This window comes from Rhincodon typus, chromosome 29 (assembly GCF_021869965.1).
Source record: "Rhincodon typus isolate 14 chromosome 29, sRhiTyp1.1, whole genome shotgun sequence".
Taxonomy (NCBI): domain Eukaryota; kingdom Metazoa; phylum Chordata; class Chondrichthyes; order Orectolobiformes; family Rhincodontidae; genus Rhincodon; species Rhincodon typus.
Genome location: NC_063360.1, coordinates 39,039,568 through 39,054,279, shown reverse-complemented (window position 1 = coordinate 39,054,279; position 14,712 = coordinate 39,039,568). Strand labels below are relative to the sequence as shown.

Below are 14,712 nucleotides of genomic sequence, written 5' to 3'. Positions count from 1 at the left end.
TTCTTATGTGCATTTTGTTGCAATGTAACATATAGCAATGTTATGCATTTAATAAATATCCCACTTCATCAGGTAGTCTCCTTTCTGGAAGCAGCAACGTCTGCCTCTTCAGCAGTCGTAACTGGTCTGACAGAACAGACGATATGAAGGTGGGTCGAGTTGTGGATAGTGCGGAGGGCTGTTCTAGGTTACAAAGGGACATTGCAGAGCTGGGCTGAGAAGTGGCAGATGGAGTTTAACCCTGAAAAGTGTGAGGTGATTCATTTTGGAAGAACAAACTTGAAAGCAGAATACAGGGTTAATGGAAAGATTCTTGGCAATGTGGAGGAGCAGAGGGATCTTGGGGTTCATGTCCACAGTTCCCTGAAAGCTGCCACCCAGGTGGATAGAGTTGTTAAGAAGGCGTATGGTGTGTTAGCTTTCATTAACAGGGGGATTGAGTTCAAGAGCCACGAAGTTATGCTCCAGCTATACAAAAGCCTGGTTCAGCCACATCTGGAGTATTGTATCCAGTTTTGGTCGCCTCATTACAGGAAAGATGTGGAAGCGTTGGAAAAGGTGCAGAGGAGATTTACCAGGATGTTGCCTGGAATGGAGGGAAAGTCTTACGAGGAAAGATTGAGAGAGCTAGGGCTTTTCTCTTTAGAACGACGAAGGATGAGAGGTGACTTGATAGAGGTGTACAAAATGATCAGAGGTATAGATAGAGTGGACAGCCAGAGACTTTTTCCTAGGGTGGAGGTAGCTATTATGAGTGGACATAGTTTTAAAGTGAGTGGAGGTAGATATAGGGGAGACGTCAGAGGTAGGTTCTTTACTCAGAGAGTGGTCGGGGCGTGGGAAGCATTGCCGGAGAGGGTAATGGAGTCGGCCTCATGAGAGGCATTTAAGTGGCTATTAGATAGACATATGGTTGATAGTATAAGGTAGGGGTGGAGGTTAGATAGACCTTAGGATTAGGGTAAAAGTTCGGCACAACATCGTGGGCCGAAGGGCCTGTACTGTGCTGTACTGTTCTATGTTCTAACAGTGACACTCGCCTTGTATCTTTATGCCAACATGATTACTAGGACCTTAGGGAGATGGTACATGTCTCCCTACTCACTCAGAAAGCTAGTGCTGACTCCTCCTGTCCTTCCACAGGCTATGACAACAAACATACTGGCAGACTTTGGGCTGACTCAAACAGAGCAGCAACCTGTGTCTAAACCTGGGGGTGGGGGACAGGGTGAAGCACAAAGGCAGAGGGGGAGGCCAGGGGGTTGATGAACAAAATCCTCCCTCCTTTGCTGCATTACAACTCCACCTAAACTGGATGTTTAATCTTCTGGGCAGAGGCACCAGGTCGTACTGACTTTATTCACCACAAAATGGATCAGTAAGACAACTTAAATACATCCCAATTATCACTTTTATTTCAAAGATTGAGAAAAGGACTTTAATCACAAAATCAAAAATTGACAAATTTCACCAGCAGTGACTCAGTAAGAGGAAGAGACAGAAAAAGAGAGACACAGGGAGGGGGAGAGAGAGAGAGAGGAGAGGGGATTGGGACCCGAGAGCTGGGGGGTTAGTGTTGAGAGGGGGAGTGGGAGAAAGGGACAAATGGGGGTTAAGAAGGGAGAGATTGGTGGGAAGAAGAGAGGGGGCATGGGGAAGAGAGGGTTTGAGGGAATAGAGACCCCTCACCACTACCTGCATCCTTGGTCTCCAGATCAGTTTTGCTGAAATGTTTGTGGACTGAGCTTTAGAGGCTGTAGCTGTGGAACCCAGGCAGAATCTTTCGATTGTTCTGACAGCGTGTCAGAAATACAGTGTCAGCCAAACCTTTCCCTGACACCCACATTATGGCCCCAAATCACTCAGTTCGTGGGGTCAACACTCCCACCACCCCACCAGAATATGATATTTACACGTAGCACGGGGACCATCAGGCTGTACAACACCAATCAGGAATAAACCATCCCCTTTACCTACGTGTGTGTGGGAGCTGCTATTGAGATACACACACAGAGCAGTACAGTCCAACAATTCCCTCCTACTGTCCATTCTTTGTCATCATGAGATGTCCTGTATGTATCCCGGACAGTAACAATTAGTTTGAGTTCAGTTGAATCCCATTTCTCGAGTGCTGCCGTGTTAGTGATTACACTGACTGCGATAAGCAACATGCTCTGTGAAGCAGCTGGAGTGGACAGAGAGCTGGCTGCAAGAGTGAGGAATTTCAATCTCTTCTCCAAATTTCACGACTCAAATCCAGAACTGAAGCAATATGTCTGCTCACAAATATTCATTCTTGATCAAAAATCTCTGGATATCTTTGGAATTCAGGGATATGTTCAAATCATATCAGCCACTGCCTAGGAGCAGGAGAAACACAGTTTACTAAAGCAGCTGGAATTGTGACAATAGTAATATTGATAGTGTTATGAAAATGTATCATTTAAAAATATTAACTTATAATATCATCTGGACTTACAGGAACACATTGCAACAGCAAAAATGTTGCATTTGCAAAGGACAAGCTCCTGGAATGAAGACACCAACTCTGCACTGTCAGAGAGAGGATTACATGACTCCTTATGGATAGAAAGGTGCCACAGAAAGCATCCTGTCTGGACACATCACAGTGTGGTACAGCAACGGCTCTGCCCAGGACCACAAGAAATTACAGAGAGTTGTGAACAGAGCCCAGTCCACAAACCAGCCTTCAATCTATTGGCTCCACCTATACTTACCACTGCCTCGGGAAAGCAGCCAAGATCAAAGACACTCCCAGCCTGGTTATACTCTCTTCCACCCTCTTCCACTGGGCAAGAGATATAAAAGTTTGAAAACACGTACCAACAGATTCTAGAAAAGCTTCTTCCTCGCTGTTCTCACACTTATGAATGGACCTCTCATACATTGGAATCGATCTTTCTCTGCACCTTCTCTAGCTGTAACACTATATTCTGCATTCTGTTCTGATGTACTTATGGAAGGTATGATTGTCTGGTTATCATGGAAAACAATACTTTTCACTGTATCTCAGTACAGGTGACGATATTAAATCAAATCAAATATTGACTTTGAACACAGCCAGACAAAATTTGCTGCAGGGGAAGCAGCCTTTTCTTAGTCTCTTTTTACACTTTATCTGAGATGCCTCTCATCAAAGTGAGAGAGTTGAAAACCCAATTGTAGTGATTGTAACAAGGTCAGCCAGATGGCCCTCATAGAATATGAGTTCCCTGATTGGGCTGACAGATATAAACAGGAGTGTCAGAGGTTCAGTTCACTCAAAGCTGGCTTTAAGGGAGCTGAATCAGTGTAAATAAAGGGTGACTTGGTGATTTATGCGCATTTGGAAAAGCATGACCTAATTAGGGACAGCCAGCAATGGCTGTGTGCAGGGCAGGTCATGTCTTACTGACTTGATTGAATTTTTCGAGGAGGGGACAAAGGTGATCAATGAGGTACAGCAGTGAATGTTGTTTACATGGATTTTAGTAAGGCTTTTGATGAACTCCCTCATGGTAGGCTCATCGAGAAGATTAAGATGCATGGGATCCATGGTGACTTGGCTGCGTGAATTCAGAAATGGCTTGGCATAGAAGGCAGAGGGTAGTGGTGGAAGGATGTTTATCAGGCTGGAGGTCCGTGACTAATGACGTTCCACAGGGATCCGTACTGGGATTATTGCTGTTTGTGATATATGTAAATGACTTGGATGTAAATGTAGATGGGTGGGTTAGTAAGTTTACAGATAACACAAAAGGTTCATGGAGTTGTGGATAGTGTAGAAGGTTGTCAAAGGATACAGTGGGATATAGATCAGTTGCAGATATGGGTGGAGAAATGGCAGATGGAGTTTAATCTGGGTAAGTGTGAGGTGCTGCACTTTAGGAGATCAAATGTTAAGGGAAAGTATAGAGTTAATGGCAGGACCCTGAACAGCATTGATGTACAGAGGGATCTTGGGGTTCAAGTCCATAGCTCCCTGAAAGTGGCCACACAAGTAGATAGGGTGGTAAAGGAGGCATATGGCATACTTGTCGGGGAATTGAGTACAAGAGTCAGGATGTCATGTTGCAGCTTTATAAGACTTTGGTTAGGCCGCGCTTAGAGTATTGCGTTCAATTCTGGTCGCCACTTTACAGGAAGGATGTGGAGGCTTTGGAGAGGGTGCAGAAGAGGGTTACCAGGATTCTGCCTGGATTGGAGAGTATGAGCTAGAAGGGGAGGCTAGAAAAACTTGTTTCTTCTGGAATGGTGGAGGCCCAGGGGAGACTTGACATAAGTTTATAAAATTATGAGATGCACAGATAGGGTTGAGGGTCAGAATCTTTATCCTGAGCATTGAAATGTCTTACCCTAAATGCATGCCCCCTAGTGTGAGAGGGGAAAGTTCAAAGGAGATGTGAGAGGCAAGTTCTTTTCCCCCACAGAGTGGTAGGAGTCTGGAACGTGCTGCCAGGGGTAGTGATGGAGGCAGATATGATTGGGCCATTTAAGGGACTTTTAGATAAGCTCATGAATATTGAAGGAATGGAGAGAAATGGACCAAGGGCAGGCAGAAGGGATTAGTTTAATTTGGCATCACCATAGGCTGAAAGGCCTGTTCCTGTGCTGCACAGTTCCATGTTCTAAATGCTGGCCTGGCCAGTGATGCCAAAGTCCCATGAAGGAATAAAAAGAAAAAAATGGCCATTTTGGTGATTAAATCCACACATTTACACTCACAGTACAGATGGAGGAATAGTGACACTTGATTGTCAGTACATTCCTCCCTTCATAATTGTAATGATTTGTTAAAGAACCTGGCGGACCAGTTTCTGATACTGGCATGTATACAATCTGATCCTCAGCAATATCTCTTCCCTTCATATATTCAAACTGAGAGACCAGTGAAGGAATGAGTCAGGGAAAGGAGCCAGTTTCCCTCCTAACTAAGGTTGTATCAAACATTTGAAAGCTTACAACCAGCAAACAACCCACAGACAAACAAATGTAATTTGAAATGGGGACATAGTTTTAAAAACACCAATACAGCTTTGTGTACTGGAATAATGTTTTATTATCCAAATGGTCCTGTTTGAGGTTAGTATGTTTTTACAGGTGAATGCAATAAATTGGAACAGTTTTAAAAGCTTTGTCTGGACTGGGCTGTTGTGGTGAAGTATTAGTGTGCCTACCCCTGGACCAGGAGGACTGGATTCAAGTCCCACCTGTTCCAGAGGTGTGTGACAATATCTCTGAACAGGTTGACCGGAAAAATAGATTAAATAAAAAAAAATAAATTTAAAGCATAACACAGGGCTCTCTTGTGGTGCAGTATTTGTATCCCTACCCCTGGACCAAAACACCTGGGTTCAAGTCCCACCTGCTTCAGAGGTGTGCAGTACCATCTCTGAATAGGTTCTTTACAAAATATCTACTAGAATTGTCCAGAAGGATCTTGTGGTGGAGTGTAATCAAGAAGAGCCAACATGGTTTTAGCAAAGGGAAATCCTGTTTAACTAATTTGTTGGAGGTCTTTGAAGAAGAAAGCTGTGCTATGGATACAGGGGAACCAGTGGAGGTACTGTACTTGGATTTGCAGAAGACATTTCATAGAGGTGCCAATTACAAATGTTTTTGTGAATAATAAAAGCTCATGGTATGGGGGTAACATATTGGAATGGAATAGAAGTTTGGCTGGCTAACAGGAAGCCGAGAGTAGGAATAAATGGATATTTTTCGGCTGGCAGGATGTCATAAGTGATGTGCTACAGGGGTCAGTGCTGGGATCTCAACTCTTTCCAATTTATAGAAATGGTCTGTGAGAAGGGACTGAAGGTATAGGAGCTAAATTTGCTGATGACACAAAAATAGGTGGGAAAGCGACTTATGAAGAGGACATAAGGATCTTACAAAGGGATGTATATTGTTTTATAAAATGAGTGGGCAAAGATCTGGCAAAAGGAGTATAATGTGGGAAAGTGTGAAATTGTCCATTTTGATGGAAAGAATATAAAAGCAGCACATTAGCTAAATGGTGAGAGGTTGCAGCACTCTGAAACGCAGAAGGATCTCAGTGTCCTAGTGCATGAGTCACAGAAGGTGTAGGTACAGCAAGTAATCAGGAGAGCTAACAGAATGTAATGTGTTATTGTGAGGCGAATGGAATGCAAGAGTGGAGAGATAATACTTCAGTTATACAGGTCATTAGTGAGACAGCATCTGGAGTGTTGTATACTAATTCTGGTCACTGTACTTACAGAAGGATGTTAGTACTTTGAAAGCAGTTCAGCGAAGGTTTATTAGACTAATATCTTGATTGAGCAGATTGCCATGTGAGGAAAGGCTAAAAAGGCTAAGCCTGTATGCTTTGGAATTTCAAAGATTCAGAGATGACTTAATTGAAACATAAGATCCTGAGGGGATTTGACTAGGTGGATGCCAGGATATATGCAGGAATGTAGAGTTGAGGTTAAATTCATTTAACCTCAATTTAAAGAATGGTAGAGCAGACTCAAAGGGCTAAGTGGCCTACTCCTCTTTCTTGTTCATATATTCATATGGTAATGTCCCTATTCTGGACCAGGAGACCTCCGTCCCATAAGTTCCAGATGTGTGTCCTAACATCTGAGCTGGTTGATTAAAAATGTCGAAAAGCATTGTCCATTGTTGCATTGAAAACCTCAACTCTGCAGTCAATGATAGAATTTAGATGAAAAGCTAAAAAAACAAACTAGTAGCCAACAGTCTCAGCGTCAAATTGGGAGAGACAGAGGGCAGTGTTAAACCAGATCCCAGGCAAGGAGAGAAAAGGAAAAGAGCATTCAAGGGAGGATCACAACAGAAACAGGATAACAGAATTTCAATTAAAACGTTTTGAAGAGAGGAAGATCCCCCTGAAACCAGTGAACTTATTGCTGAGGAGAGTCATAGAACCTCACGGTGTGGAATCAGGCCATTCAGCCCAACAAGTCCACACTGACCCTCCAAAGAGCATCTCACCCAGAACCATCCCCCTAAACATGCATTTCCCATTGGCTAATGCACCTAACCTACACATCCCTGAACATTGTGGGTAATTTAGCATGGCCAATCCACCTAGCTTGCACATCTTTGGACTGTGGGAGGAAACCAGAGCACCTGGCTGAAACCCACACAAATGCGAGGCGAATGTGCAAACTCCACACAGACAGCCACCCGAGGCTGGAATCAAACCCAGGTCCCTGGCACTTTGAGGCAGCAGTGCTAACCACTGAGCCACTGTGCCACCCCAAAAGCTGTCCCAACTCCAGGATAAGTGCAGAGCTGTTTAAGCTCACCTTGGCAATCTCAAATTTTGGGAGGAGAGGACCAAGAGACATTTTTCATTTAATTTGAAAAGATTGCAAAAATATTAAATAGCCCTCAGAAACTGCTAATGAAGATTAGGTTAACATGCAAAGCCCATTAGGTTTATGCCACGTTTTGAGACTTTTGCAGATTATGAGATAGCTTAAAAAGAGCTTATGAGCTGGTGTCAGAAGTTTATAGGCAGAAATGTTTAAACCCCCAATAGCAGCCTGAGTTTGACTTAGAGATTGAGATTGCCATTTCCTGGTGAATGCAGGCATTTAAACATAGGCTGCCTTCGAAAGCAAAGAATTTAAAAACTCTCTTCCTACCACTACAAAGGACACATGTAGCAGCAGCTGAGGTGGCTAATGGTTACAATCTTGTCCACATGCCCCTACCCAAGAGAACGCCTATTTGTGTCTCTCACACACAAACATACACCCCATCCCCAAAAGGGTAGAAGGAGGGAGACTGAAAGGAAGGCAACAGCTGGGCTGAGAAAATAAAGCTAGAATGCAAGCAGGTCCCTTCTTTGGGCCAAAGAGAAAAGGTCCTGTGGGTAGGAGTGATGCCCAAAAGTCCATGTACTTGTGCAACATCACAATCAATCCCCTTTGCATGGGCTGTTGGAAGCAGAACAGTAAACCAGTAGAAATCTTAGGAAATGCTTTAGGAGAGACTATACATGAATAGGAAGTGGATGTTATGACAGTTGCGATGGAAGAAGTGAAATGTATTCCCTTGGGACATACCAGAACGGAACGCAGCTCAGGTTAGTTAAGGGAATGTTTCCTTGAATATAGAGAGTCTTTGGTAAAGCCTTTGATAAGGTTCCGCATGGTAGACTAATTGGTAAAGTTAGATCACATGGGATTCAGGTTGAGCTTACTAATTGGATACAAAATTGACTTCACAGTCGGGGGTAGAGGGTGGTGGTGGAGAGTTGTTTTTTGGACTGGGGGTGTGTGACCAGCGGCACTCCATAGGGATTGGTACTGGGTCCACTTTTGTTTGTCATTTATATAAACAACTTGATGAGAGTACAGGAGACCTGGTTAGCAAGTTCGTGGATGACACCAAAATTGGCAGTTCAGTGGACAGTGAAGAAGGTTATCTAAGATTACAAAGAGGTCTTGATCATTTGGGTCAATGGGTAATGGCAGATGGAGTTTAATTTGGATAAATGCAAGGTATTGCCTTGGTAAAACAAACAAAGGCAGACCTATACAATTAATGGTAGGGCCCTGAGTAGTGTTGTAGAACAGAGACACCTAGGGGTTCAAACACAAACTTCTTTGAAATTTGAGTCACAGGTAGACAGGGTGGTCACAAAGGTATTCAGCACACTTGCCTTCATTGCTCACACCTTTGAGTATTCGCAATCAGGAGCAAGTGAAAGATGTCAAAATGTTCAGAGATCAAGAGGCAGAGGTGCCGGTGTTGGACTGGGGTGGACAAGGTCAGAAGTCACACGACACCAGGTTATAGTCCAACAGGTTTATTTGAAATCACCAGCTTTTGGAGCCTCAGTCCTTCTTCAGGTGTTAGAGAGAGAGGTAGCATCAGACACAGAATTTATAAGTAAAAGATCAAAGGGTCAGAGAACTGATGCGAATGTATTGAACAAACCTAAGATGGCTGTTAAATTTTTAATCAGTTAGAAAGGAGACGCAGGTTTCAATTGATTAATATGCAAATCCCAGAATTTCTTTAAGTCACTGCCCCGAGATAACTAAAGGATTTATCAATATACCAGAAGTGCCACCTCAGGTCAGACAATGCATTTTAGATGCAAGGCCTTGTTTAGAATCTGTCTTTTAACTTGGAGTCAGACTGGTTTTATTTCCAAAGCAGGAATTTATAAAATGCCACATTAACTGTCTACAAATTGTGTGCTTTTTGAACAAAATAGAATGTATCTGCAATTGCAAATTCACCCCATAAATTTATGTGTGTGTGGGGGTTGAGTGGGTGTGAGGGGTGGGGGAAGAGAGTGCATGCATGCATATGTGCATGTGTTTTGTGTACATGCGCCCGAGAGTGTGTGTGTGTGTGTGTGTGTGTGTGTGTGTGTGTGTGTGTGTGTGTGTGAGAGAGAGTGTGTGTGCGTGTGTGAGAGTGTATGGTGTGGTGGAGTCACCTGTAGTGTGACATGACCCCAAGATTCCAGTTGAGGCCGTCCTCAAGGGGACTGAACTTAGCTATCAGCCTCTGCTCAGCGACTCTGTGTGCCGCCTTGGAGGACATTTACCCAAAGATCCGAGGCTGAATGTCCTTGACCTCTGAAGTGTTCCCCGACTGGGAGGGAACCTAAAACGCATTGTCTGACCTGAGGTGGCACTTCTGGTATATTGATAAAACCTTTAGTTATCTCGGGGCAGTGACTTAAAGAAATTCTGGGATTTGCATATTAATCAATTGAAACCTGCATATTAATCAATTGAAACCTGCATCTCCTTTCTAACTGATTAAAGATTTAACAGCCATCTTAGGTTTGTTCAATACATTTGCATCAGTTCTCTGACCCTTTGATCTTTTGCTTATAAATTCTGTGTCTGATGCCACCTCTCTCACTAACACAAGAAGAAGGAGCAAGACTCCCAAAGCTTGTGTTTTCAAGTTAACCTGTTGTGATTTTTGACCTTATTCAGAGATCAAATCCACCAGGAAAATGACAAAAACAGAAATTGCTAGCAAAACCCAGCAGGAATGGCAGGATCTGTAGAGAGAAAACAAACAGTTAATATTTCAAATCCAGTGACCCTTCTTCAGAAGGGACAGACCTCCTGAGTTTCTCCAGCAATTTATGTTTGTTTCAGATCTTCAGCGTTTCCAGTTTGTTGTTTCATTTTAGGAATATGCCTTGTATGTAAACGTAAAAGGGTTTTTCAATAACATTGTTGAAACTGCCAAAAGTGATTTCAGTTGGGGAAAAAAGGAACAAGTTATTGGTATACAAAGAAACATCTTCCCCCTTATTGTCTCAAAAGTGAAATTCACCATGAAATCATGCCTCCATTGACAAAGTGTGACAATTGGGATGTGGACTGCACAGAAACATTCTTTACAGAATTTAAAGAAAAAGCAGAAGAAGACACCTATTACTGCTGTGATGTTCAAGTCCTAATAACCCTATGTGTTAAACTGTAAGGACAACACATATTTTATTCAAACTATAAGCTGGAAAATTGAAATTTGGACTGCTGTGTTGCAGAGGATGAACCAGTTTTGTATACAAGAGAAAGTGGAACTGTGTGGTCATGTATTGGTTACCCAAAGTGATTCTTTTTTAAGAAACTGGATTTAATACTTTTGGAGACAAACTGGCACCAGGTGTCTTTGGGTTGGAAACAAAAACTGCCCAGCAATAACTTTTGGGTCAGTTCTAAGTAGCAGTTTATCACAAAACTGAGGTGAGCATATAATTAGGATTCAGACTTTCTAAAGCCTGTAAGCCAAGCCAGATTCTCCCCCCTCCCTTCCTCAGAGAGGAAGAAAATGAATGCTAAACAAAAAATTGCAAAAAGAAAAAGTTCCAAACTCAAGCCAAGATCTATGTGCAACTAATCAGCTACACATTGAGGATTGCCACGGTTAACAGCAGCAACAACATCATAGCTATCTGGGTGTTCTGGTGTATGAATCGCAGACGGTTAGCGTGCAGCTACAGCAAGTAATTAGGAAAGCTAACAGAATGGTATCATTTATCACAAGGGTATCGAATACAAAAGTAGGGAGGTTATATTACGTACACAGAGCACTGGTATGTGCACAGAGCACAGTACTGTGTATAGTATTGGCCACCTTATTTAAGGAAGGATATAAATGCATTGGAGGCAGTTTAGGGAAGGTTTAAATCAGACTAATATCTGCAATGGGTGGGTTGTCTCAGGAGGAAAGGAAACACTCATAATGCAGGCCAACACTCCAGTGCAGTGCTGAGAGAGTACTACATTTTCAGAGGTGCTGTCTTGTGAATTTAACAGTGGTCCCATTTGCCCTCTGGTAGAAGTAAAACAAAAATTACATGATTAGTATTTTGCAAAAGGAATAATATCTGGTGTTCTGAATAATATTCATCCCTTAAACAACATCACAAAAATAGATTATCTGGCCATTATCAACAAGTGGCTGTTTGTGGGATCTTGCTATGTATTGCTAGGCTGCTGCATGTGTTACATTCCAGTGGATGTGAAAGGTATGTCCTTCCCAATCAGCTTTCTAACCCGATAGTCCCCCTATTACTTACAGCAGCTCAGTGCTTCCTCTTGACGATGATCTGTTTCAGACAAACTTCACTCTCCGCTGCTACAATGGGAACTTCACTCTCAAAGTGATAATTGATGAGGTGTGTGATGTTTTCAAAGAGTAAATCCTTCGTCCGCACCTGGAAGGAAGTGACAGAGTTAGAGCCACAGCGGAGACAAGTGGGGACAGGGGGCAAGCAGTCGGGACAGCACTGGAGCAGCAGGGAAAGGAGGCAGATGATGTTTTGGGGGGGGGGGGGGGGGGGGTAGTGCAGCAAGATGGATGGGGCTGACATTGGGCATCAAGAGGCACCTTAAACAGGAAGCTGTTCTTTCTGGCTGCATCTGGAGGTAAACAAAGGAGATATTCGATCACTGAAGCATCACTGCGCAAAGCCCTCCCAGCCTCCACCCTCAGGAACATTATAGCAGCAGACAATGCACAGGCCCTAGAAAGAGAAACCATCCTGAACCCACAGATACCAATACTCCCAGTGCCCTCATGCCAGCTCACCACTCCTTCTGGGTCCACCAAGAGAAGGTGCTTGGCCTGGCCATTGTGCATTCCAGTCAGGACGTACTGTCCACGGTTCGTCATGCTCTCCCGAACCAGGAAGTCTCCATCCAACACTAGGAGTTTCTCGGCCACTTTCCGACTAATCTTCCCATGATACCAGGACTCCCGCTTTAACTGTTCCTCCTCTGTGGCTCTGGCTGAGCTGGGATTTAAGCACGATATTCCTGTTCCTGTTCCTTTACATTTGCTGGATTTGGCATCATGCAGCTTTAAGGCATCGTCAAATGGTCCTTCAGCAGAAAGAAACAGAGCACTGACTGTCTGAAAATGCAACACCACCCGCGCCCCCCCCACCCCACTAACACTGAACCTGCAATAGTGCAGTACCCCCACCTGGCAACGATACGGCACCCCCCAGCACTGACCCTGCTATATGCAGTACCCCACAGTACTGGTCTTGTGATGTGCTGTGCCCCCCAGCTCTGACAATGCAGCACTGCCCTCAGTACTGAAGTGGCAAATATTTGCTTGGAAAATAATTCTAAACAACAGTAAGGAAATATTGTGCTGGCTAGAGGGAGAAGAGAAAGAGAAACAATTAGCTAGGGCTTGGAAATAGGAAGCAGAGTGAATCCCATCTCCAAGTAACCATTCCTTATGGTATTTTTGGTAAAATAATGTCACGTTCTGTTCAGTTCTGGTCGCCTCATAATAGGAAGGATGTGGAAGCTTCAGAGAGGGTGCAGAGGAGAATTACCAGGATGCTGCCTGGACTGGGGGGCAGGTCTTATGAGGAAAGGTTGAGAGAGCCAGGGCTTTTCTCTTTGGAGTGAAGAAGGATGAGAGGTGACTTGACAGAGGTGTACAAGATGATGAGAGGCATAGATAGAGTACATAGAGACATTTTCCCGGGGTGGAAATGACTATTATGATGGGAATAATTTTATGGTGATTGGAAGAAGGTATAGGGGAGATGTCAGAGGTAGGTTCTTCACACAGAGAGTGGTGTGCGTGTGGAATGCGCTGCCGGCAGTGGTAGTGGGGTCAGATACATTAGGGACATTTAAGCAACTCTTGGATAGGCACATGGAGAACAGTAAAATGTAGGGTATGCAGGGTAGACTGATCTTAGTAGGATAATAGGTTGGCACAACATCGGGGGCCAAAGGGCCTGTACTGTGCTGTACTGTTCTATGTTCTATGTTCTGATCCTGGTTGTTAGGGTTAACGGATTTCAGCTGCCTAAAGGAACCCATCAGTGCCTGTACCTTTTTCCAGTGTTGGGATGTGATGTATAAACACTTACTCATATCAAACATGTCTTTCTCAGGACTCTCCATCCGGTCTCCCACTGCTCCATTCACTGTTATGCTCATGTCTCTGCTAGTCCAGTCCTGCTGATCGAGGGCCTGAGTATTTACGTACATATGCTCCCCACAAGTGGATCTTCCGTACGGTCGGAGGTAGCCATCATTCAGCACACCTACAATGTACAATTCCAGTGATTTCAGTCAGTGTCCAGTGCAGCATCTATACACAGTATGTACAGCTCCCAATCGCCCAGTTTCTGCATCGACACAATGGGAAGTTGCTGTTGATACAGATTATGATCAACATGAATTTCGAAGACATTGTCCAAAATCCTTTCCTTGGCCAGAGTCACTGGCTCAAGGGGTAACTGTATGATATGATGTGGCTCTTAGCCTCCCTCACAGTATCCCAGAATCAACACTCACTTTGCTGCACCTGGGATTGGGGTAGAGGGCGATTAAAAACATCTGTCTGCTCCCCCCACCAGTTGACAACATAGGGACCACTCCCAAAATGTGTCACTGAGTGAGTTCTCCAACAGCAGAAATGGTTTCTTGGTTTAAGTATTCCCCAGACTGTGTTTGGCCTCAATTGGAGAGTAAGCGAGGGGCTGGACTGTCTCAGTGGGAACAGAATGGGAAATTAGTGACATCATGAGACACACTTGCTGTGAAATATCAGTCAGGCTTGTGCATGTGCCTTCATTCAGGCTGCTCTGGAAAGCAGATCATCACTGACGTACCTGCCATGGATTGTCCCAGATCCTCACAGTGACCATTTGTGTTTTCTTCCTTATGCTGATCAGTTTCACTCTCAGTGATATGACTGAGCTGCAATGAAAAGAGTTTTCAGTGAGGGACAATGGTGGGGGTGGCAAGGATGCCTGGTGCAGTAATATGTGACAGACTCATAACAGACTGAGGTCCATGTCTACATGTGACTGCAGGTCTCAGACTGAAAATGTGTCACTGCATCAAGACAATAATCATCTCGGTCTTTACATTGTTTTTTATATACAGGACGTGGGCATCGCACACAAGGCTGGCACTTGTTCCCGTTCCCAGTTGCCCTTGAGCCATTGGCTTGAGCGCATTTCAGAGGGCAATTGAGAGTCAACCACATTGCTGTGGATCTGTTGTAAGACATAGGCCAGATCCAGTAAGGATGACAGATTTCCTTCCCTAAAGGTCCAAATGTTTTTATTAAAATGAAGAAGTAGTGGTGACACAGCCATCTTTAAGATCACCTTTTATTCCAGATTGGTATGGAATTCAAATTTCACCGCCTGCACCTCACCAGCAGCAACTCCCCCCCCCCCCCCCC

The 14,712-nt window shown here is 44.0% G+C and overlaps 1 protein-coding gene across 4 annotated transcripts in view; it reads right to left on the bottom strand.

The window, feature by feature from the left end:
- Positions 1-1,393: 1,393 nt before the first annotated feature.
- shc2 (SHC (Src homology 2 domain containing) transforming protein 2) overlaps positions 1,394-14,712 on the bottom strand; it is a 57,422-nt gene continuing 44,103 nt past the window's right edge. For 3 of the 4 annotated variants that reach the window (XM_048614016.1, XM_048614018.1, XM_048614019.1), the window contains exons 9-13: positions 14,132-14,219; positions 13,385-13,561; positions 12,076-12,368; positions 11,564-11,701; positions 1,394-2,360 (exon numbers count right to left, since the gene is read on the bottom strand). In XM_048614016.1, coding sequence (XP_048469973.1) covers positions 11,570-11,701; positions 12,076-12,368; positions 13,385-13,561; positions 14,132-14,219 — 690 coding nt within the window. In that variant the 3' untranslated portion in view covers positions 1,394-2,360; positions 11,564-11,569. The remainder of the gene's footprint in view (positions 2,361-11,563; positions 11,702-12,075; positions 12,369-13,384; positions 13,562-14,131; positions 14,220-14,712) is intronic. The other variant, XM_048614017.1, reaches the window with a different exon arrangement.